The sequence below is a fragment of the Centrocercus urophasianus genome, unplaced genomic scaffold (assembly GCF_019232065.1).
Source record: "Centrocercus urophasianus isolate 14NV4802_14NV808 unplaced genomic scaffold, USGS_Curo_1.0 seq_30, whole genome shotgun sequence".
In the NCBI taxonomy this organism is placed as follows: domain Eukaryota; kingdom Metazoa; phylum Chordata; class Aves; order Galliformes; family Phasianidae; genus Centrocercus; species Centrocercus urophasianus.
Window position 1 is genome coordinate 10,939,093 of NW_024884867.1, and position 24,504 is coordinate 10,963,596.

Here is a 24,504-nt window from a genome sequence, read left to right on the forward strand (position 1 = left end):
TATCCTGTATGTGTGCTGGACGGGGAAGTGGCGTTCCCAGCCCAGCGGGGGATGACTGTTATTTCAGACCAGCAACAGGGGAAAAGGAACAGCCTGTTGCCTGATTGATGTTTGTTTTTGGTGGACGGACACCAAAGGTTCATTAGAGACGGAAGGTTTGGGAGGAGGGGGCCGGCGGGCAGGGGAGACGCTCGCTCTTAAGGAACTATTGTACCCTCGCGCTAACCTGGCTGTGCACTCTCTTTGACTTCTGTGAATGTCTCAGCTGTACTGTTTTGGCCCTGGCGACTTTAGGAAAATATACACACCACACAGAGGCTTCAGTGAAAGCTCTGCGATCGGGGGTCGGGAGAAAAAGAAAGGGGAGGAGAGAACAATGCAGTAGGTTTTTGCTGTAATTAATTTCGAATGCGTTGCTCATCTGTTCTCCTTGGGTTTCAAAGGGAGCTCGGGGAATCTGCAGGGCTTTTCCTTCAGCATCTGCTGCTTTCCAGAGGTGGTAATGGAAAGCCTGCAGGGAGCAGGGGGGTGGCGGAACCTCACTGCTCTCCACTGCGGGTGCGTGGAGCTGGGGGGGCTGTGCAACTTGGCACCAGGAGGGCAGATCGCTCCGCAGAGCTCTTGGAGCACATTCAGTTAAAGGAATGTTGTTTGCTATTGGTGATGGTCCTGAAAGCATCCAGGTTGTGGTAGAGGTGAACTGTGTAGTTACGGGGATTTCAAAGGTTTGGGTCAAACCCTCAACTTAATTCCTGCTGACTTTGTGCCTTTGAAAAATCTCCCATCATGTAATTGTGTCAGGAATCAATAAGTTAATAGTAAACCCCAAGTATTAAGGCATCTTAAGTAGAAGCAGTTCCATGTGATTCCCATTTTGCAAATCTCATCTGTTGGACTGAGTTGCTGTGGCTGTGTGGCATGAAGCAGGGGCTGAAGCCTGGCGCAGAGCAGCATCCTCATGTCCTTTGCCTCCAGGTCTGAGTATCGATGAAATCATACAGTTGTGGCAGTAAAGAGAAACGACGCAGCCTATTACAGTATTGACTTTACCAGCCTTGACAAGATATCCTCGTGCTGACTTGATATCCCTATGAATCTTAGCCAGAAAAATCAGTACTTAAACTGCCAGTAGGGCTTTAGCAGCTCTATTCTCAAATTGCTCATTGCTTCGCAGCTCCCACTGTGCCCTGCAGCTGGTGGATAATGACCTCTTGTTTGACCACGTGGCTTCCTTGTGATCCTTAGCTCTTAGAAAAACCACCTTCAGTATGCGATGGTGAATATGTCTGAAGTTTGCCCTTAACAAAAACATTTCCTGAGAGTGACTGAAGAAAGTGTTCCCTTTTCTGGTCAGAAGCTAATTCCGGGCAGCCACAACGTGCTGCAGACCCCAGGGGTTCTTGGGGTGGGCGCTTGTTTGTGATACAGTCCTTCTGCAGATGCCAGGGCTGGTCTGTGGCTGGGGGAGCATGGCCATACAGTGATAAACGTCTGTGTGGTTCTCAGGGAGAGATGTAAACACTGCAGCTGTGTTTCAGGCTGTGTGAAGGTTTTGGCCAGTTTTTGTAGCCTTGCAAACTAAAGAGAATACTTTCTGGTACTGCTGTAGGGCTGGCCTCTGCTGTCGAGTGATGGGGTGTCACTCAGCATGTGTGTAGAGCTCACGGCTCCGGTGCCTGGAAGTGGTGGGCACATGTGGCTAAAGTGACCTCAGTGCAGGCTGTGGAAGGGTCGAACCGATGTGGGGAGATGAGGGAACGGGTGTTCATACAAGGCTCGAGGGACTGGTTCTTTTAAACCCTTTTCTCTAACAGTGACTTGTACAGGAAAGGGAAGTCACATTTGGAGAATATTCAAGCCACCACCCCTTCTTTGTGCAGTGAAACCCATAAGAGCGAGGAGGGAGATCTGGGACCAGTCCGGATTTAATTTCCTGGTCTTCTTCCATAAGGAAGAAGTATCACTTCCTTTTAACTCTTGAACAAACAACTGTGCTGGCCACATCATAGTGAAGCATCCCTTAGACCGCATCCAGATAAGCCTGAATTCCAGCCTGCACTTTTGGCCATGGGTGTTTCAGTGCCTGATGCCGTGGCAGCACATGGGAGCACAGCTGTGGGTCTCTCCATTCTCGAGCCTCAGCCATGCTTTTCACTTTTCACCTTTATGCTCTCTTCAGTTTTAGCAGTCAGGGAGGAACAAAGGCAGGCAGCGGGGCTGGAGGGGATGTGCTCAAACTGCTTGTCTGAGGCTGACAGTCCTCTTGCCTGTGCCTCCCAGGAGAGGCTGACAGAGAGCTTGTAAATCCCCCATAGAGCAGAGACCCCCAGGCTCCCCCAGAAGGTCCGGGTGCAGGTGCTCAGAGCCAGTAGAGCAGTAGCAGACATGCTACCCAGTGACTCCCTTGGGTGCTTGATCAAACCCTGGGAATCAGAATATTCTTCTCTTTTTATTGGTTACAAATGGTTTTTCTCTCTGTGAAAGGATTCCCACCAACTGTTCAGGACTGCCTGTGAGGTTTGCTTTAAAAACATATCTTGCTCTTACAGAGGAAGAGGGGAGGGCTGGAGCATTGCAGGAGCATCGAACCGCTGCGAGTTTGCCTTTGGAGATTGGTGATGGAAGAGCAAGAGCAGAGAATGCTACAGGGAGATATTAAATGAGGCACTTTTGTTTCTCTCCTTGTAGAGCATAAAAATGCCCAAGGCATGAATACTCCGTTCAGATTACTCTTGAACATTTAAATGTCTGTTCTGGTAATTTACAAAATGAAGGGGTGGGAAATTCCTGATGCTAGGAAGGAAGAGGAACCCTTTAGCAGCACACCAAGCTCCCCATGTGGCACTGTGGGATGTGCTCTGTGCTGCTGGGGGGAGGCTGTGCCCTGTGGCTGCAGTAGAGCTGTGGGCATGGGGACACAGGCACTGGAGACACAAGGAGAAACTGCCTGCTGCCCGCACTGGGTCCTTCCTTAGTTCTCCTTGCTTCACACGTCTGTATATGAAATAGTGGGTGCTCAGTCCCTCTTGGCCTTGTTTGTCTGTGGAGTGATCATAAGGCAGAGTGGGGCATTCAGGTCACTTCCCCCGGCTGTCAGCATGACCTGTAACACAGTGCAAAGCAGCCATGCATGGACCAGCATTACCATTCCTCATCTTATGGGAGCAAGAAGGTTTCGTATTCTTACTGCAAGCCAAGGCAGGAGGAGGCTGAGATACGTGCCAGAAACCAATAGCTCTTTTGTTTTGTCTTTAACTGTGTTTATGTATCGGTGCAGGTTGCTTACTATTGACAGGTATTCTAATGCAAAGTGAATATAGCTCAATCCACTGTTAGCATGAGGCATCAGGAGGATGGGATGGGTTTTATTACTTTCAGATATTTGGGCTGGAGGCTCTCATGCTGTCAGAGCTGAATCAAACTCTCTGCACGCAACATATGTGATCCATTTTGCAGATGGTTATATGAATGTGGGAGGAGATGGTTCCCTAAAACAAACCGCTGGCAGTTTGGGTGTTGTCCTCAAAACCAAAACCATATTGAGTCCTCAAAAACAGAAACAGTGCCACCAGAACTTGGATTCTGCACAAGGAGAGATGAGCCATTGAAATTGTAGTCGTGGGATTGATTAAGCATTTGGGGTCCATCCATAACGATGCATTAGCTACAAGAAGGAACCAGCCCCTGTAGGGACCTGGTGTGTGAGCTGCATTTTGCTTGATATGAGCCAGCGTGCCCCAAAGCGTGGCTGAAGGTGTGAGCGGAGGGCTGCCTCCTCCCAACTCTTTGGCTCTCTGTTGGGCCTCTTTGGTATGGAAGCTATACATTGTTTCTAACTGCTGGGATTCCCTGCTGGTCACAGAGGGTTATTTTTGAGCTTTTCCTCATGTAGAGGGCAGCACTCCTCCAGCCTGTAGGATTGGGACTGGATGGGGAGCAGATGGCTTTGGGCAGACAGATGAAGGCAGCAACCTGCTTGTCGGGAAATACAGGTATGGTGAATGGAAGCTGTTGTCTGCTGTGCCAACAGGAACGGGAAACTCTCAAGAATTTGCACAGACCCCACTTTGCCCTCCTAACATGCAGGAACCGTGTATTACAGCTGTTTTGCCAAACCCGAGTTGCTGCTTTTCACTGGGCTTTTGCTGTTCGGAAAAAATGTGACATGGAAAGGACTTGAAGGAAAAACTTACTGTGAATTTGATAGAATTGCTGGGACACATGGCAGATGGGAGAAGGGGAACACGAACTGTGCAGCAATTACTTTCTTAGAAAAGTATCTGCAGGCTGAGGCTGGATGCTTCACTCTGTCTTTCACCCAGCGCTGAAATAAAACTATGCAGCAGTTCTGTATGAAGTATTTTCCACGACTGTACTCACAGATGTCAGAATCACGGGTGGCCTTGAGAGCCCACCTGGTAGGAGCTGGAGGTATGGCTTCCCCAGCATCCAGCGGTCGTGGCAGGGCCTCTGCAGTGACATGGGGCTCCAGAGGCTGCAGGAAGAGGAGTGGAGCGGAAGCGTTTGGGTTTACAAGGCTCAAGTGAGTCTTTCAGGCTTTGTGCACAGCCGGGCTGGAATTGCAGCACTGCACCACCCAGCACCCTCCACTGGGGAGATTTCTTTCCGCAGTCATAATTCTTGATGAAAGAAGAGATTCAAGTGTTCCTTTTCATGTAGGGTGTGACTCCACTGCAGAGCAGAGCACAGAGTTCCTCTGCTAAATCTTATTAGATGCCAGATCTGACATTATCCTCAAGCATTTCCGGCACCAGAGTATTCCAAAATTTCTGCTGCCCATTGAAGAATTCACACTTCATCAAGGGAGAAGGCTGGAAGGAGCATCACAGCTGCATTTCACTCGCACTGAGATCATGGCAGAGCAGTCTGCCTTCTGCAGTGCAGGTCATAAATGAGCGCACTCGTTCCTTTCCTCGCTGTGCACTGAGCTGCACTTCTGCTTTGAAGGAAAAGACCATCATTCCTCGCATTTCCTACCCCACGCACACCCATAAACTGTCTTTGTGCTGTTGCATTCTCATAGTTTGTCCCTGTTGAGCTGGGGGAGATGGAAACAATTTTTCTGAAGATTTAGATGCAAAATCTTTCAACACGAGGAGCAGAAACACAGTTTGTACAATTGATTCAACATTGCACGTGCAACACCATCCAGTTTTCTTGACGTTTGTAGTCAGTGTTCTTAAAGGAAGAATGGACCTTTTTCAGTCTCAAAAAACAAAGGGCCATTTGTGCCTTCTGAATGCTGTTGGCAAACCTTTTTTTTTGCTGGTGCTGTGCTTGTCAGTAGCTGTATTTGTGCATTGCTCTCTCTGTGAATTAGAATGTTGAGGCAGCTCCTGACATGCTTCTTCCAGTGCATCCTTTTGGAGTATTTGGTTGCCATAGGGACTGAATCCAAAGGGCATACACCACTCACCTAAATGTTCCCTGATTAACAACTTCCAGCGTGTCCCTTAAATATTTTAATTATCACGATGCAACTTGAAATGCTGTTGAATGTATTATCTCTTCATTTCAGTATCTTAATTTTTCTTAAGCTGCCATTGCAGTACCTGAAAATTATGACCAGGTGAACAAGAGTGAGGTGGGAGGTCTTACTGCCTTGCAGGATAATCTGTTCTTCAGCTTCTCTTCATCTTGATGGTAGATCCTCAGTACCATCAGTGTGGAAAGGGTGCTGCTGTCTCAGTGCCAGGGAGATGGGAGCAGTGTGGTACAGGGCAGGGATGGGGCTGCAGGGGCAGGGAGCGTGGAAAGCATTGGCCTCGTTTGACAGGCGCTGAACCTCAAGTCTTGTTTGCCCAAATTATAGGTGTATTAGCACTAATGTGACAGCAGCTATTGAACTGTGAGAGCTGGACTTAGCAAATAAATGAGACAGGATTTTGCTGATTTGTGTGTGGTCAGTCACTCCTTTCAGTTCCTGTTTAGCAAAGCAAAGTCACCTTGGAGCAAAACGTTCTGTTTTCAAGGCTCCAACCATTACACTGGGCATGGGAGTTGGTCAAGTTACTGAGAGGTTTCCTTAACAGCTCTGTTGGCTGCCCTTTCACATCTTTCACTGTTGACTTTCCTGAGCCAGAAAAACAGCCTTGGCACTTCAAATGCTGATTGCACACAGACACAATAGGTCTTTTTCTGCAGTCTGCTGACATCCAGCACAGACCATTGCAGGCTTACATCCATTAGAAGTGATTACTGCTGTGTGTGTTTTCCTTGAACACCTGAATGGCAGAGTATAGCAAGAGCCTCCTAACCTGTGTGGAACACGTGCTGAGGCAGGGGTCTGGCAGGCCTGCAGCGTGTGGCTTGGGAGGAGGGCCCTTCCCTTGGAAATGTTGGTCTATGCAAGGGCTATTCTCTGCCCTGAATGGCCAGTTTGAATCCTGAATCTAACTGGGGGCTGAATTTGTATGTGTGTATTAATGGTCTCTTGTGTGCTCTATGAGATGACAGGAAAGTCAACCAAGAGCCCAGAACTTGATGGATGGGGTTGATCTTTTTCTCATCTAGAGCCCAGAAAGAAGCTCGGTTCAGGAGACATGTAGGATGCTGGATTTTGAGCTGGTGTTTTTTGTATCAGCTGTGCAAACCACATTCCAGAAAAGAAATCCCAGCGTGGATTTGGGCCGTTTCTGCTGCAGGGGGGAACATCCAGCCTCCCCCCCTCCTTTTGTAAAGCTGTGTGAGTGTGGTGATGGGGAGCTGTGGTGGCGAGGTCCCTGTCCCTTTTGGTGCCATTCCTCCATGGGATTGCTCAGCATCATGCAGGGCTGCTGGGCACATCCACACTGAGCTGGTGAGGGAACAAAGCAGTACGGTGCCCTGCTGATGGGGCCCGTGCCTGCAGCCTGAACTGAACTCGTCTCGATTAGCTGCCTGGCGTGAGTCCATCCCCACTTAATTGGATGCCAGTAGCTGCCCTAACGAGGGGTGATGGACGGCACTCGGTGACCTGCTGGAAGGGGCAGCGGTTGGAAGCAAGGATGTGTGTGGAAATACGGCTCTCACCTGTGGTTCCCATTTGCATTGCATCGGGGCAGGCATCGGTGATCTTCCAAGGCAGGGATGGGAATTTCTGCAGCCCTGTGTACGCTTGGCTGCTTAGGGTAATCATCTGCCGCTCCCAGCAGAGATGATCTGGTGCTGGAGAATGTTTCACCGTGCCTTGTTCTGGTTTTGGTTAGCAGACGTGCTTTCTCAGCCAGCCGCTGATTTAACTCCTCCAGGCTGGGGTCAGAAAGGTCATTCCCACTCCTGCAGAGCAGTCTCCCTGACGGATTTTACTTTAAATGATTCTCTGGGTGTTTGGAGTTCTCCGATGTCATCTAAAAAAAAAGTCAGAACCTTTGTAAGACTGAGCAGATGAAACAAAATTGTTGTCTTAGCCCACACAGGGTATTATGCAGCCTGGCAGATCCCTTCCTTGTAGCAATAAGAAAAGGATTTGGCATTTAACCTCTTGAAATTAAACCAGAGTGTGAACTTCAATAGTTCAATCTTATCAGGGCTTTGCTAGAATAACAAATTGTGAAAAAATGTAATCGTGTCTCCAATGTGACCTTGGCAGATCTGCCTCTGTGATGTGAGAGAGATTAGGTAACTCTGAGCAGATGTCTGTTTATTTTGAAAATAATAGTTATAAAATCTTTTTTTCCCAGTTTGTTTGCACTGCCTGGGAAGGATATGACAGAGAGTTGTGGCCTGCGTGGAGCTTTGTTACGAGCTGCTCTGTTGTGCTGAGCAGTAATTGCTCTTGGAGATTTGAGCTATTGATCTATTGGTGGGAGGTTCAATTTCAGCATAAAGACCTGTGTTTGTGATTTAATTGGAGTGATTAATAACTCCCTCGTAGGCTGGATGGGGATCGATGAGGATTTGAAACAGCAAAAGTAGTACTTTTTCTCCTGTAATGTAGTAGTTGATAGTTTATTATTTGTGCTGGTTTGACTAATTAAATTCATAAGCTTACTTGCAGTAGAACTCTTCTGTCTGCTTAAAGCTTGATCTGGATTTGGGTTTTTGTATGTGCTTGTTTTCATGTGTTTGAGGCTTTTTTGCCTTTCAAATGGCTTACTTACCTTGCTGCTTGTCTGTCAGTCCAATCAGATGTGCAGTGTGCTGTCACACATGGCAAAAACAGCAAAAGGAGACAAAAACACCGTCAGTATGTAACTGCTGGGTTTATAAAGGCTGTGCCCAGGGCTGGGGAGCAGCTCCTACGTCACACATTTCTGGTCATCTGCTTAGGAGCAGCACTGAAGGGATTTAACCCTGCAGTGTGTGATCCACCATTATAGCCCTAGATTAATAGCCTGCATGAAACTTTCAATCTCATTACAACGCTGGCATCCGCAGTAGGTGCTTTAGCTGCAAATCCAGTTTCAGCTTTGCATTGAAATGGTGCCAGAAGCAGCATTGCTAGGAAAATGCAGTGTGACTTACTTTGGGGGATTAGAATGGTGATCCTCCTCCTTTATGCACTGGCCCCAATCCCTGTGTTTGGCACCCATCTCCATTCAGCTCCTGCAGCTTTGCGGTGTCGTCACGCATGCTTACAGCTAACGTGCCTGGATAGAGCATGGAAAGCTCCCAAATCTTCAGGAATAAAACGTCCCGTTAAAGAACCGTAGAGCAGCAGATCACCACCAAGTCTGTGGGTCTTTATGCTCTCCCTTTGTTGGGGGGAGAGTGAAATTTCCCTGTGCTGCAAGCTGCCGCAACAAAGGGTCTGATCTGCGGCTCTGGCTGAGGCAGACGTTTTGCACAGGGCTTTTTTTAACCTTCTTTGTAATTAGTGGAGTGCAGTAAGCTTTCTAGTGAAAGTGCAGATGCCTCCACCAGAGTGCTGGAGGCAGTTCCAACTGACCACGAGTTTGGTTGGGTGAGCCCCTGAGCCGGCTGTGTGAGGAAGCAGGACTGGGGGCTGGGGATGCTCGGGGCGTCCCGGAGCTCCTGGCAGCATTGGCATCACTGGGGGATGGCAGCCTGTGCCTGAACAGAGCCGGTCGTGGCCCAGGGCTGCTCCACACACAGCTGGCAGCCTGCAGCCCTTTGCTTTCAGGAGCCACGGCTTCGTGTTCAACATGCGGGATGCTGTCCTTGTCGTGCCACTATGACAGCAACTTGGAGATATTTTACTCTTGCAACTTGGGTGCCTCAGAAGGGAGAGGGAGGGGGAAAAAAACACACTTGGAAGTTAATTCTGAGGACCAGGCTGACAGCTTTTTGCCACTGTTGCTTTCTTCTCATTTGAAAAGCTGAAGGCTTGTTACAGCCCCAGCATACAGCAGTCTAGCAGGTTAAATGAATTGGGCAACACAGTTTATTAAAACTGGCAAGTGCTCGCTCCAGTTCTCTTTCTGATAGTCAGGGCTGTCTGCGAGAGTAATTGATAGTGGCAGCTGTTGGGAGGGTGCTTCAGATGGCTGCAAGATGACTTGACTTGACAGACAGCTTGGTACGAAGGAACTGAGCGCAGGGCTGGAGCCGGCCGGGCTGCATGGAGCATCCCACCATTGCACATCATGGCTGGGGCACAGGTTGGAGGCCGAGCTGGGGTCGGAGCAAGCCGTGATAATTGTCTTGTGTCTCAAATAGCACTGCCTTCCTAAAACACAATGAAAAAGCTGAAGTCTGCTCAGGGTAAAGAATTAGGACTTAAATACTGATTTTTCGCTCTGCCAGCATCAGTGCTATCGTTGCCAGTGCAAAATACTTTGCTTTCACTTGTGCCTTTCGGTATTGCACACCCACAATACATTATGCAGCAGTCTAAAAGCTCTGTTTAAAAAAAAAGAAGCTTTTTCTGAAGCTCATTGAATAAGTTATTTTGGTAATTCCTTTGTTTTGCTGTACTCTGCACAGTCGTGCTGTTCTGCGATGATTCCTAATGCTGATGGTTCAAAACTCATTCCTGGGACTCGTCAACCAACTCTGAAACACTCTGCTTCTTGCCACATATGTCCCTGTAATTCCTGCGGTGATGCTTTTGCAGCATTTCTTGCTGGAATTTTAATATGGAGCAGGGTTGGTAACAGCCAGGCTGGCTTCTGTCTGTTTGCAGGGATGTGTATGGGGGATAGATAGGCTGCAGATGGTGGTGCTTGTGTTTCTTGGGAAATTGCCATTGGTAAAGATGTCATTGATGGATGTCGGAGAGGAATTTCTTTCTCACATCGCCCCATCACCATTGCTGTTTGAATACAGTGCAGGAGACTGCAGAAAGACATCTGAATGACTCCACTTTCTTTTCTTCGAGAGACAAAGGAAAGGCGCGCAGGCAAGATTGGATTTTTCCGATCACGTTGTTGGTGTGCTGACAGCAACAACCGGCGGCTTGCAGAGAGCGAGAGGCAGGGCTGGAAATGCCGTTGCCCTAAGTACTGTTTGTATAACACAATAACTGCTTATTGGAGTCCTCAAAGCAGCCTTTACATGTTTAATCCCTTGCACTTGAGCTACTCTTAATCAGCTTGAAAGCAAATTCCTGTAACAGAAGGGTTTAATTTGTGTGGGGGGCTTTCTGTATAGTATTTAGCCTGCAATGCGCTGCAGTTATGCGCAGGCAAGCGTGTCACCCTGTGCTGCCCTGGGGATGGGCAGCATGCATTTATCCCAGTGACATTTCGTATTGGGCCCGTGCTGCTGGTTTTCAAGGTTCACTCAATTCCTCCCATAACATCCTTTCTGCGGCACGTTCAGCTGTAATTGAATTTGGTCTTCAGCCTAGTGCTGCACATTTCCAGCAGCAGTAGCTAAAGCTCTCTGTGCTTTTAAAAGTGTTGGGAAGTTTTCATCTTTGCCGCATTAAGTTGGGATGGGATGTAGCACAAGACTCAGGAAGGCTGGATTTTTGCAATGCTGCAAAGGATAACTGAGTTGATGAAGAAGACAGGAACGCCTCATCTCAGGCTTGTTTGGTTTTTTCTTGTTGAAGCGGCTTCACTCCTTCCTTCCCTGTCTCTGGCACCAGGTCATCATTCATCCCAGTAAAACCATACTCCACTGACTGCTCATTTAAGAAAACCTCTCAATGGAAGAAATGCAGAGTGTTTGGTTAGAAAATAAACAAAGTTGGCATGCTGAAAAGGGGCAGCGCTCTGCATAGTGGAGAATGGCAGATGTGATCCGGCCTTCCCGTAGCATGGCTGAAGCATGAATCATTGCAAATGTCAGATTTGCTGTGAAGGGATGAGCTGAACTGACACGCGCTCGGGTTTAATTAAGGTTGAATTATTAGAGCTGACTGTCAAGTCTTAGGCAAATTGGCTCAGCCTGTTATCATTAAACATGAAAATTACTCTAGGACTTCGTTAAAATAAACACGTTTTTGTCTCTAGAACTTCATGGTGTGGTCTGGTGGAGCCATGCCTTTGTCAGGGCGGTTGTGCTGCGTCTGTGCAGAAGGAACTGGGTTGGGAGCTGTGGTACAGAATGCTGAGAGAACCTCTGTGAGACCTGGCCCAGCATCAGGGAGCTTGGATGTGGGAGTGCCCAAAAGTACCCACCTGGGTGTTCTTTCATTGAGTGTTTGGTTGTGCTGGGGAGTGGAACACAAAAGCAAGGTGGCAGCAAGAATCAGGCACATACCCCTGTCACTAACTGATACAACCAGGCTGGTGTGTCCATTCAGCCAGCGAGGTTTTGCTTTGAGAAAACTGCAGGTGAGAACTAATGCTGAAATCGTGGGGAATCAATACCTAAAGCTGGTCAAACAGCTGCTTTTAATGCGGGACTTTATTGATTCGTTTTGGATCTAATTGACTTTTTACTCAGCTAACTTTTGTGGTGCCACTGTGTTTTGAATATACACCATTAGTTTGCATTGCCTGTAATTACAGGATATGAAGTTTAACTCTGTAGGAGGAGGACTACCGGCTGCAAAGATCTAATAGGCTCTCAGGAAACCTATGGTCAGAGATGAAACCCAATTGCTTTTAATGTGTAGCTCTAGAAAAACAGTGGGATCTGCAGCTGTGAGTACACTCGCTCTAAAATGCAGTACATGGACCCATGGCTTAATTAGGCAATGACAGTTTTTCAGTTGTCAATAATAAAATCTGAGGAAAAATGACAAACAGAGGTGGCATTACTAGAAATATTGGCAAATGAGAGCAGAGAGTATTTGATTTTAAAAGCAATTTCCCTAAATAAATCAGAGTACCTGTGATGCACAAACTGTCCCTTTGTCTGATGGCAGCACCAAAGGGGCCAAAGCCGTGGCAGCACAGTCCTGCTCCAAGCAGGCTGCATAGCACACCGTGTGTGCTGCCAGAATTAGCTCCCCGTGTGTGCTGTGCTATTTCCACACCTCCTACAACAGGAACTGGCTCCGGCCTTTGATGAGACAGGAACATTTCAAAGGTGGAATTTGTTGGCGAGGGTGTTGGGAGCGTGTTAAGGAACGTAGGTAGCATCTCATGGGTGTCTGCAAGCCAGTTAAATGCAGACAGCCCAACACCTTCTGGTGGGTAATGACAGCGTGCGCCCTGCCTGTCCAGGCAGGTGAAACACACAAATTACTCTCGTTCTGTAAGCTTTCCTTGTGATTGTGTCTATGTGTGCCCTCAAGGACAAACAGATTCTATTGAAAAGGACTCCTGTGGGAGCTGAATCTCATTCATGTTGGTCCTTTTGGTTCTCTTTGGCCGTTTGAATACTGTTCAGTCTGATATTTCTGTTCTTTCCTTCCTTTTCCCATTTCCCTTCCATCCTTTTAATCTGTTCCACTGCATTTCTAGTTTAATTTGGAGAAAAGAAAATACTTGTCATTATAGAACCAGTAATACCAATTGGAATTCCCACCGCAGGTGCATTCAGCAAGGTCACAGCATTGCATATAGCTTTGGTGTACAGATATGTGCAGTGGCGAGGACAAGTGGGACTACATGTCTGAGGCTACCCGTGCTTACTGCAGTTCTGGCTGAATTTTTCCACTCTTCTTTGATCTATTCTTCCATACAAGTGTGTGGCCAAGGAATAGCAGTGTAACAGCTTCACAGCAAAGCTGTCCCATCCCTTGCTACGCACACATACCCAGAGAAGCCTCCTCCCCAGAGGCCAGGTGGGCTCGTCGTGGTCGGTGCTTGGGTCATGGTGCTTTGTGGCTGGGGTTGAGCCTCGACACAATGTAGGTTACCTTGAAAGACCACTGGGAAAGTGAAGGGCCCTTGTGATCAGACTTGTGTTCATGAGTTTATTATTGGCCTTAAATCTGACATTGAACAGGAAATCCTGTAGCAGTAACTTGAGACACGTTCACACTCCTACTGTACGTAACCTTGGGACTCTGTAGCAGTCACCAAGCTATATGTTCTTTGTAGTATGGATTCATTTAATGACACCTCAGTCTTCTGCACACATGCCAAGGAGTACTGGCTAACCAGTCAGGGACAGGAAAGGACGGGCTCGTGAACACAGCCATCCTGCAGCAGCACTGCTCCCACGGTGCTCCCACAAGCTGAGACGTGTCTTGGTTTTTTTCAGACATGTGTCCAACCCTGCGAGACAACCGCAGACCTCTCAAGTGTGTGCCTTTTGTTTTTCCTTGTTGTTCCGTAAGGTCCCACCTTGAATGACAAGCCAGAAGCGAAAGCAGCCAATGTCCCAAAGGTGTCTGGGCTAGAGCGGAGCCGGGAGCTGAGCACCGACGTGCCCTTCACCCTGCCTATCCCCAGCCCCCAGCCAGTGGCTGCCGTTGTGACTTCTACTTCCTCAGCGCCCACGTCGAGCGCCAGAGCGAGCCCGCTGTTGAAGAAGGAGCCCGTGATTTCAGCACCAGCACCACCAAGGCTCACGCCACAGCCGCAGCCTCGGCCTCAGTCACAACCTCAACCTCGGCCGCAGTCGCAGCCTCAGCTGATACCTGAGCTTCGGTCCCAGCCTCCGAGTCACATCCCTCCGCCTCTCAACTACCAAGTGCATCACCAGGTGGCCCACAACGGACTCAATAATATCAGGTAGGAGAAGGGGACGCGTCACCTCTGTGACCTAATGACCTGTGATCTAATGCTGGGATCGAGCTTGTTTCAAATGGGAGAGAAATGGCTGGGACTGGAGCTGAGGGCGCCCTTCCTGTCTGGGTAACATGCTCCGTGCTTTGGATATTGCATTTTCCAGCTGCGCTGGCTGGGTTGTCCACCGTGGTAGATAGCTGCATGTAAAACATGGTGATAAACTCTCCCTTTCTAGGAGGAAGGCATGCGGAACTGAGGGGTTAAGATCTTTTAGGTCCGGTTTCTAGTGGAATTTTGCACTGTCCTGTCTGAGCCAGCCAGTCTGTGCCTTAGGATTTTGAAGCAGTTTGAATTTGCACTCCCTTATTTCGTATTCAGAAAGACTCCTGTTAAAGTGGGTGGGTGTTCACACTTGTCTCTGTTTTGTTGGTTCACCAACATTCTGATAGGGGTAGCCCTATCAGAAAATGTGCTCCATAGAACAGGATTCCCATGTAGGCTGACAAATTTGCTTCAATCCAACATGCTCAGATCTAGCAGGAGGCTTAGCTTTGCTGTTGAAATTGCTTCCATCCTGTAAGTAAGAAGGATGAAAATGGTAAGGAAGAAGAGTTTCTAGAGAGAAGAGTTTATCCAGTCAAGTGGAACCTGTATGGCTCTTTGGCTGGTACAGAAAACATGCCTTGCCTCCCAGACCAGAGCTAGACTAGTTATACAAGATTTAAAAACTGTTTTTAAACATTGTATTTGGCTGCACAAGGGTCAGTATATAACAGAGCTGCTGTTAAGTTTATATTTCACTGAATCCCGCATACTTAGGATTTGTTTTTGTTGAACTCTGTAAATACCGCCTTGATATAAATGATTAATAATATTTCAAAGACTTCAAGAGATGTCAGAAATGTGAAACTGCAACAAATACTGCTATTGTGGGAATTACAGTAAAGAACTGCAGTGATAATTCCTTTCACCCCACAAAGTTCAGATCACTCGCAGCAGAGTAATAATAGGAAAAAAAGATTTAAAATACTGATTTATTATGAGGATATATTAACATGGTGTGTGTTTGCATGCTCGTGTGAGTATAGCCACACAGTAAGAACAGCAGATAAAACTTGGTGCCCAAATCACACCCTATGCAGCTCTGTACACCCAGAGTAACAGAAGAAGGAAACGGAAGAGTTGCATTGTACGATCACAAGGACACACTGACCAGAGCCCAAATAAAGGTGCAAAATCCAGAAGTATCAGTATCTCATAATAGCTTTGAGGGTTGTAACCTGCTTGAGCACCAGAGGAAATGCTGCTCTAGAGAGTAGAAGCTTCACTAATATTTGTTGCTCTCTCCACTGACATTAAAAAAAAAAAACAACAACCAAATATAAATCTGAGGAAGTCAGTGCTGTGTGTGTGGTTATATTGTTTCAGGCTGTGTATTGCTGGTGCTGTTTCAGTGTCATTGTAACACGTTTTCTCTCTGTTTCTCTCTTCCCTTTCTGCCCCTGTCTCTCTCTCTCTGCAGCCGGAGCAGCAGTGCTAGCAGTGCAACGAGCATCAGCATCCCGAAACACCTTCCTCTCTCTCCCCAGATTCCTCCGCACCATTCCTCCGGCCCAGCCCTGCCCCTCTCCATCTCTAATCTTGCTACCTCGCACTTCTCTCTCAGATCGCAGACCCAACACCAGCACCATCCGGCCATGTTCGCCACCCCACCCACGCTGCCACCTCCACCAGCGTTACCTACCAACAGCCTCGTGATACCAGGTCACCCTGCAGGTAGGTTCCCTTCTTCCTCCAGGGCTGATCTGCCATGCATGCACAGGAGGGTGTTGAGAGATGGGCTGGCTGGTGGGCAGCTAAATAACGTGACACAAACACCTCTGCGGGCAGTGCGTGCTGGAACTGTTAAGAGTGCTCATGAAACAGCTAGGAGACCTGGACAGGCTTTACCAGTAGAGAGACTGTAGAGACAGCACTTTAGTTTCCTCTTCAAAATGATTTTTTACCCTAAAAAATCTCCTTTTCAGGGCATGAGTTATCCATTGTGGTATTCCACAGTCACCACTGTTGAGTTTTTGTACTCAGCAGAGGATTTCCATTTAGTTTGCTGTTTTCTCTTCCCTCCCCCCATCTCTAATGAGAACGACTGCTGCTAGAATTGACTCAAGAAAAGAACTTTTTTCTAGTCAGCCCATTGGGATGACACATGGAAAACGCCAACACTCATGCCCTGCTCTGATCCTGCAACAAGCAGCGCATCCTGCCAGCAGAGCAGCATCCTGCAGCAGCACCAGCTCTCTGTGTGTCCGTAGAGGCTTGGCCTTTCTGTGTGAGGCAGACAGCTCAGCTGTCAACCTCTGCTGTTCAACACTCTTCGCATCCTTTTAAAATGTTTTCTTTGTTCACTGCACCCCAGTTCCATTGTCAGACCTGCCCTAAATGCCCTCTTTATAGCTTATCCATTAGCCTGCAGCTGTCCCTGGAAGAGACCCTGGCAGCAGGAGACTTCCCTGTAACTTTCACTTGCTGGGGCCTCCTTTTGATCTGGTATTTGTCTCTACAGCTAACTCAGCAGGGATTAAACAGGACAAGCATTTTGCAGGAAAATGCATCCTATGAAGCCAGTTAAAGGAAGAAAGAGAGGGCAGATTTGCTGCTGAAAATTCTGACGGTTTTGCATCCCCTTGTTTTTCCTTCCAGGAACTAACTAATGTGTCATTATTTAGAACTGCTTCCTTAAATGAGGGAGAGATGTGAGTTGGTCCAAAATGAGCTCTCAGAACAGTGAAAAGTAAGAGTGCTGTGGGTTCACAGCCAGGAGCAGGACCACATAGGCCAAAGCTGCTGGCTTTCACAGGCCCTGGCACAATCTAGAATTTCAACTACTTGGCTGGAAAGATGTTGGCAGCACTGTGGGAGACCTATTCATTGCTTCCCCTGTTTAAGGCAAAGAACTGCTGTGATGGAGATGTTGAAAGGGTTGCAAAAGGAAATAGCAGTGTGCTCGCTAAAAGCATGATACTGCAGTCACTGAAAGCAAGTATGTTTTCACCATTAACTTCAGGAGGTGGAAGATCAAGTGACCTATTCACATTCAGCAGCTTGCCAGGAAATGGTAACAGTCTTGTTCCTACTAAAAGGATTTCTTCTGCAATTGAAGCTGGAGAGGCCTAAGTTAGTGGAGGGAAAGGTCTGAGTGTCTAACCTGCAGACAATGAAATGCCTCTTGTCTGCATTGTATGAAATGCCTGCAAACAGGCACATCATAAAATCAATACAGAGAGGCCCGCATATCCAGGAGCTTCTGTTGTCATTCACATAAAACTTTCTTAAAAGCAAGTGATGTTGTTGAGTAGCCTAGAGAGGTAGGAGCCAACTACCACTTGCAGCACGGTCCTTGCTGTGCTATTCGAGTGTATGTGTGCTCACAGTAAATGCACCAGCTTAGAAAAGCCTACAAGAGAGCATGGAGCTTTCAAGTCTCCTGTTACTGTCTTTTTATTTCCCCTGCTTTGGAGAAAAAAGTGTTCTTCCTTAAAAGTCAATTTGTCACTCTTAGCAAGAAGAGCAAATCACTAAGTTCCTGCATTCACTGATGGTAAAAGTTCAGATCTCAGAATAGCAAGAATGCACTTGTGGTGGCACTTGTTCCTCTGGAAATCTATAGCTTATGCAAGTAACTTAGGAGCAGCCATCACGTGGGCCTCCTTTCAGAGGCCTCAAGAGTGGCTCTAGTGTATTACACAGAGGAAACACCAATCTTTGTCTCTTCTCTGCTGAATGAGGGTATCTAGCAGCATCAGCAGAGTTGACCCTTTGCTTCCACACCCAGCTCATGCGTGCACACTTAACAGTAGTGTTTGAGCAGTCCAGAGTGTGCTCCTAGCTGTGTTCTACACAGCCAGGCCCATGGGACAAGGCATCGCTGGCAGGCCCAAGAACTGAGTTCTGACTTTACGTTTCTCAGCGCCTCATGGAGCTGGGTTACTACTCGGCAGTCCCATCTGTAAACTGCAGCAGCCATTCCTCCAAGTGCTGTGCTGCTTCTCCGAGCATCTATGGGCCTCTTCTTGTCCCAGCAGAGGCCAAAACCATGGGGCAGGACAGTGAGCCGGAGCCAAATCTATCAGTCTGCCTTCGAGTCTCTTTAAAGAAACGGAGTATCAGAGCACTTAGAACTGCCAGCTTGCTTTTATGTCTCCCTCAAGAAAAATAGAAAGTGGATTATCTTGATGCTAACAGAAGGATTCCATTTCTTTAAGTTGTGCCAGATTTAAATGCGTAAACACAACACGCATATGAAATGATATTTATATTCTCTAACAACAGTAGGTTTTGGCCCTAAGTGCTCTCACCTTTTTTGGAGTGGAGCCCATTATAGACTCATTTGGTCCAATGCCTTAGTCTTCAGCATCACAAGTATATGCACATTCTGCTTTCCGTTTCTGTCCATGTGTAAACATTATTAATACGGAATGTAGCAATGCACGGTCCCTGCTCTTAGCAGCACATTATTACTCAAAAGCAAATGAATTAGGCATCCAAAATATGCTTTCAACAGTGGCTTTCAATGGAATATACACTTCCAAGTGTCAGTAGAGACCTTGAGATCCTAGATCAGAGTGCCTGTTTTTGAAGAGCTTAATGATGTCAATTCAGAAAAGGATTTAGATACTTCTAGTGGTACTCTTAAAATACTGAAGTGAAAGAAGTGCTTGTGGAATATGCAATAATAAGCATGTATTCTTTTGCCCCTTTATACCCAGTGCTGCCGTTCAGACGGGGTCTGACCATGAGAAAGGAGGGTCAATGTAAGTTCAGTCACAAGAAGTCAGTCAGGAATGGTGCCCATCACCCACAGCTCGTGGCACAGGTTGTGCACAGCTTACAGAGCGCCTGGCATGCTGGATGCCGGCTGGCACCTGTCTGAAGCTGTTAGGCAAGATCACAGATGGATTTAATTGACACCAACAGACATTTCTGGGCAAGCGGACTTTTGTTTTTATTCTCCTCAGTCATTTCTGAAGGGCTGGTACCTTCCATTACCCTGGAGTACAGTCAGGGCAGGTTGAGTGGTTCTTCAGAGGGCAGTACTGAGCACTGGCTCCTTGCTGCGGGGCGGAGCGCTGTGTTCCAGCAGTCACTGCAGCTTCCATGAGCTCCTGTGCCAGCTCAGCCTTTCTCCTCTTCCTGCCAATTCCTCCTTATTTTCTACGGGGAGAAAAACCTGTAGGCGAGGACAAAACATTGCAGCATACAGCCTGTTAGAAACTGAGGAAGTTTACTCCTTAGTATGTAGGGCCTCAGTAAAAAAGACGATTTGCAAAGAACGCCTCAGAGAGCGGGGATGGGTTCCTGGTTGCCATGTGCAGGGGGAGGTTGTCCTGCAGGGAAGCAGCCAGCCGAGCGCATCGGCACCGCACTGCCTGCTGGCCCCGCGCAACGGTTTGTCCTTTAACTCCACGCATGTCAAACTGTAAGTTATGCATAGGGCTGCCGTCCACCCGGTGCGGTTGTACGCCCCTGGATGGGGACAGCTGGCAGGAAACAGGTCGGTGCGTTGGCAGCGAGTGCAGGGGAAGGGCTGAGGTGGGGGCTGAGCGCCCCGGGGTGGGCAGGGGGGGGACGCGGGCGGCTGCTTGCTGAGCCCCGAGATGATGTTTTCTGCTGTGATGACTCATGGTGTTCTCTCTTGTCTTTAGATACCAGCCTGTTGATATCATTCAACCAACCAATCATGTATTGCCAGCCTCATTCGGGGATTCTGATTGGTACTTTGTCACAGGCATCTCTCTTACCTCCACCAATGAGTCCTCACGTAGAAAACCACCACAGCATGACCTGCAGAAACAGGGAATGCCAGGTGAATATTGACTCTTTCTCCTCCATCTTTGTGGTACTCACAGGCCCACGGGCCTCTGTGTCTTTTTTTTTTCTCTCTCTCTCTCCTCTAGATCACGAACTGCTCAGGCAAGAGCTGAACAACCGGTTTTTGGTTCAGAGTTCGGACCGGGCCGCTGCCTCACTTGGCCCGGTGCCGCTGCTGAGAGCGGAGTTTCACCAGCACCAACACACGCATCAGCACCAACACACCCACCAGCACACATTCACTCCTTTTCCATCCAGCTTGCCCCAGACGCCGCTCATGCCGCCCTCTGCACCTCCCATGGTGCGTACCCCAGCCCAAAATGTGAGGATAAGTAGAGCATCTCTGGTCAAAAAGCCTAACCCGCTCTTGTCAAAAGGAAACAAGTTCCTCTTCCTTCCAGCCAGGCGTGCTGCCCCTGCCCCTCCCGCGAGGCCCCACAGAGGGCCCAGCACTCCCCAGGTCCCCATCCCAAGCCCCAGGTGCCCCTGGCTGCTGCCCCTGAGAAGCCCGGAGCCCCTGCGCCTCCCCTTCCTGCTGTCCCTGTGGGTACTTCGCTTCCCCATTCCCCCACACCAAAGCAAGCCAACAAGGACACCACGAAGTTGGTGGCTGCCATGACAGGGCACGTCCCTGTGGCTGCGATGCCATCCGCGCCCATCGCAACTCAGCGTCTCTTCTGTTTGATGCAAGTGCTGTCCATCTTCCTCCTAATTCCCAAATCTGTATCGGTTTTGGCATTTTTATTTGGCCACCTCAACAAGCGCTAAGTGGTGCTTGGCTGGTTCTTGTAGCAGAAATCCCTTTGGCCACCTAATAAGCCTCAGCCTTTTTCCACTGAAGTGGCACAACAAGGCTTTGCTGCAGCTGTTATAAAATTGTTAGCGATCCACCACAAATGGGTTTTGTCAGTGCTTTAAAACACACTCTCCCTCCATTTCTGGCAATTACTTTGTTAGGTTGAAAGAACAAGATTCAGCTTTTTTCCCTCTCAGTTTCACACTGTGTCTAAAAGGTGGAAGCAGCCATCATCTGCTAAGGCAAGCAAAAATGAGGACTAACAGCAAAAGCAGCATTTGGGAATAACTACCATGAACTGAACATAATGTTTCTCACTTTTCTTTCCCACTGTTGATTGCCTGATGACATTCTTGGGTTGTAATCTGCTTAGCAGCAAGACAATTAAAGTAATATCCTCCACTCAGAAAGCAGCCCCAGGTGTTTGCTCAGTCTACTCGTGTGTAAACACCTTCCCCCGTTTTCTTGATCTGTGTCAAACAATCTCAGAACTTTTCTCAGAAATCTCCTGTGTTATTTAAGAATGCTGAAAGCTGATCCTGCCACAGCTCACTGCCCTCCCACCCATGTCCCACTGATGTCAGCCTTCATAGCAAAAACAGCTTGCAAAGCTCTTTTGTTATATTTCACTCACATCTTCTTATATTGCACTAGATCAGCTCTGCTAATCCCAACACCAGAGAAGAGTGTTGAAATTTACAGCTGCATGTGTTTGGTAATTTTTGGTATTTACTCTGGAGGGGACATGACTCCAGTAATAACTGTAATTAATGAAATTACGAATCTACTCTCCTGCACGTAGAGGAGTGTGAAACAGCAGCTGACTTGTAAAATAAGCAGCTTTCCATGGGGTCCTACAGCTCCTTTCCCTGCCTCCTTCCCCGCTCCCTCCTCCCCAGCGGAATGTACATATTGTTCTGAAGTGTGATGTGTATATGCTTTGCTTTTGCTTCCAAGGTGGTACAGGACTAATGGTCATAAAAATAAATACGGGGCACAGACGTGGAGGTGTTAAAGCCTCATGCTGGAAAGGCAGAGGTTAACAATCAGCCTTTCTCCGGGGAACTCTCTCTTTTACAGAGGAGGGAGAAAAAAGATATTTGTGCATCTAAAGCCATTAAACCCTTTTCCAGTTCTAAAATTGTTTCCAAACAACTTTGACGCTTGGAGAATTGCAGAAAACAGACAGCAGATATTCGTTGCCCTGTGGTAGAGATTATGGTCTAATGGAACCCATTCCTGTCCATCGGGTCGGTGGCGTGGTGCAGTGCTCCAGGGATAGGTCCCAGGGCTGGATCTGGAGCAGAACTCCCCCTGCCTTTCGCTGGGGTGCAGATACCAGGGCTGTTCTCTTCAGAGAGAGGGAACACAACACATGGTGCCTCCTGGCTGGATTCCACATGGGGACTTGGCGGCACCCAGTGCACAATGGGGGCAGTGCCTTTCCATCCCCGTTAGCTCTGGGAAATCAGTCGGCTCCCTGATGAGCGACTATGCAATAATCAGTCTGTTCTGCTCTGTTAAGTGTTGTTCAGATGGGCCGTGATGATTTGTCTGTGTTGAAATCCTGATGTGTCCACTACTGCCGAAAACAAACTCACCTGTTTTCCTTTCTGTTTTTCCTTTCCAGTTTGACAAGTACGCTCCCAAATTAGACAACCCTTACTTTCGACATTCCAACGTGAGTGCTTACGTTTCTAGGTGGTGTGTTTGTTAACGGTTCTGCTTGCTCTTCTGCTTGTTTTGGTTGATCAGTAGTGTTTTGATTCATTCATTCTTAGCTCTTTGTCCGTCTCGGTTTATTTTTTAAGGTACACAGTTTTCTTTCAGTTTTTGTTGGTTTTTTTAATCTTTGTCTACTGCATTTTTGCTGCTGCGGCTCTGTATTGCTGTGCCTGGTGTGGCAGGGAATGCGCAGGGGTTGCTGAATCGGTGGTCATTGCAGTGTCTTTGCAGCTGGTGCTTCTCACAGTGCAGCAGCCCGTTGTGCATGGCTCTTTCACAAGATTTTGCTCAGGTCACAGGAGTAAGTCAGACTGGTGGTTTCTTCCCGGTGCTCCCCACTGCTCCAAAGCACAAAACTGTTACGTTTCAGGACTTAAAAAGCTGCTGTACGTGCTCAGGAGAGACCTAAGCAAAACTTACCCCAGCCCACACAACCTCAAGGCAGTGTGCATGTTGCCTGTGGTTAGTGTGCAGTAGAGCATCTTGTGGTTCTTTTTTGCTTTGAAAATGAAAGCAGATCGTATTTCCAAACAGGATCAATTTGTTTTCTACTCCAGAAAACCACAAAGCTAACCAAAAATGAACATAGAAGCCAAATTACTCCAGTTCCTCCAAGAATGGTGAATGCTCTGTGCTTCCTGCGATAGTTCCTCAAATTTTAAAGGCAGACACGTTCAGCACTATTGAGAAAACTCATGAGATGATCACATTTTCCAAGTTTTGGCTTTGCTCTTAAAAATTTTGATAGCAAATTTAGTTTGTATATTCACTGTGGCACTTGTTCGACACTTTACTATTTTTGTATGTGCCAGGCCTGGCACCTACCTCCACTGCTGTTCAAGTCGTCCTGTGACATAAGCATCTCTTTTTCTTTTGTAGTTCTTTCCAACCTATCCTCCAGCAATGCCTGGAATGCCACCCATGCTTCCACATTCAGGTCCCTTTGGGTCACTTCAGGGAGCATTTCAACCGAAGGTACAGACTTCTTCTTTGAAGGCTTTGTTCTTTTGCTGGGAGAGAAACTGTATTCAGAGTCGTGTCCCTGGTGATTTTGTAGCACATGACTGAAGTAGCAGGAGTGCAACACGGGGCTGGAAGCGCTCACCCCACAGGTCAATGAGCGTCCTCTACACAAAGCAGCCAGCGCTTGAGCAGAAGTTTTCTCTTGGCTCTACAGGTTGTTCCTTGGAAAAGGATGAGTGGTTCACTTGGGAGGTCAGCTCAACCTGGAGGAGAAGAATGCAGGCAGATGCATTATTTGATTGACGTATTTACAGCTAATACTTCACCGATGAGTCTCAAATCATTTTATAAATTTAGCAGACTGAGATTGCAAAAGATGGGCTGTGTTTATTCCCAGAAAGAAGGAAAAATTGACTGTACAAGTGTGAGAACATTAGGAAGAGACAGCTAGAAATGGGTAGAGCAGTGTGAAGGATCTGAATTTTTATTCCCAGCTCCAGTGCTGTTCTGACCTTGGGCAAGTTGCTTGAATCTTCTGTTCCTCAGCTTCCTCATCCATAACGTTATCTTTTAGTAGCTTTGTAAGGGTCGATTAATGCCTGCAACCTTCTTGCTGATAATGTTTGAAAGGTGCACTGCGCATGTAACATATCATTGCAGCTGGCACTGACTGGCATTTTGAGGTATTGTCATGATAACCACCATTTTCAGTGAATTCTGTGGTGTGCACTGTTTTTTTTTTCTCCCATACTTGGTCTTTTTATTATCTGAAGTGTTAAATCCCTCCAGCCAAGAAATGTGAATACAGCATTGGCTTGAAAATAGAGCATCTACCATTTTTAAGGTGCCATGCGTTTATCTTCCTCGCATGCTGTGATTTTAGAGATTTCTTACCTTGAACTGCATCTCCATAGAGCTCTGCCGCTGTCTTAGAGGAGTTTAAGGACTAGCACTGTAACCAGTGCTGTTCTGATAGCATTTGGAAGGTCATTTCTATAGCCAGATAGGACTGTGCAGTGTGCTTTTCTCACTGATGTCAGTGGAGGTCAGTAACCAACCTCTGCAAGTAAGGTCTCTTGCAGCTTTCCCAATTAATTTCATTTTATTGTTAGAACCTCAAATATTTTCTCAGTGCCCACCTAATCTTTTAAATTATTTTTTTTTCCTGGATAA

The 24,504-nt window shown here is 47.5% G+C and overlaps 1 protein-coding gene across 22 annotated transcripts in view; it reads left to right on the top strand.

Annotated features, from left to right (window-relative positions):
• Positions 1 to 24,504, top strand: part of FBRSL1 (fibrosin like 1) — a 416,280-nt gene that overhangs the window by 377,202 nt on the left and 14,574 nt on the right. For 13 of the 22 annotated variants that reach the window (XM_042829005.1, XM_042829013.1, XM_042829008.1 and 10 more), the window contains 5 exons: positions 13,586 to 13,982; positions 15,502 to 15,755; positions 19,934 to 20,169; positions 22,274 to 22,324; positions 23,248 to 23,343. In XM_042829005.1, coding sequence (XP_042684939.1) covers positions 13,586 to 13,982; positions 15,502 to 15,755; positions 19,934 to 20,169; positions 22,274 to 22,324; positions 23,248 to 23,343 — 1,034 coding nt within the window. Of the gene's footprint in view, positions 1 to 13,585; positions 13,983 to 15,501; positions 15,756 to 19,681; positions 19,843 to 19,933; positions 20,170 to 22,273; positions 22,325 to 23,247; positions 23,344 to 24,504 lie in introns of all 22 variants that reach the window. The other 9 variants (XM_042829012.1, XM_042829029.1, XM_042829009.1 and 6 more) reach the window with 6 other exon arrangements.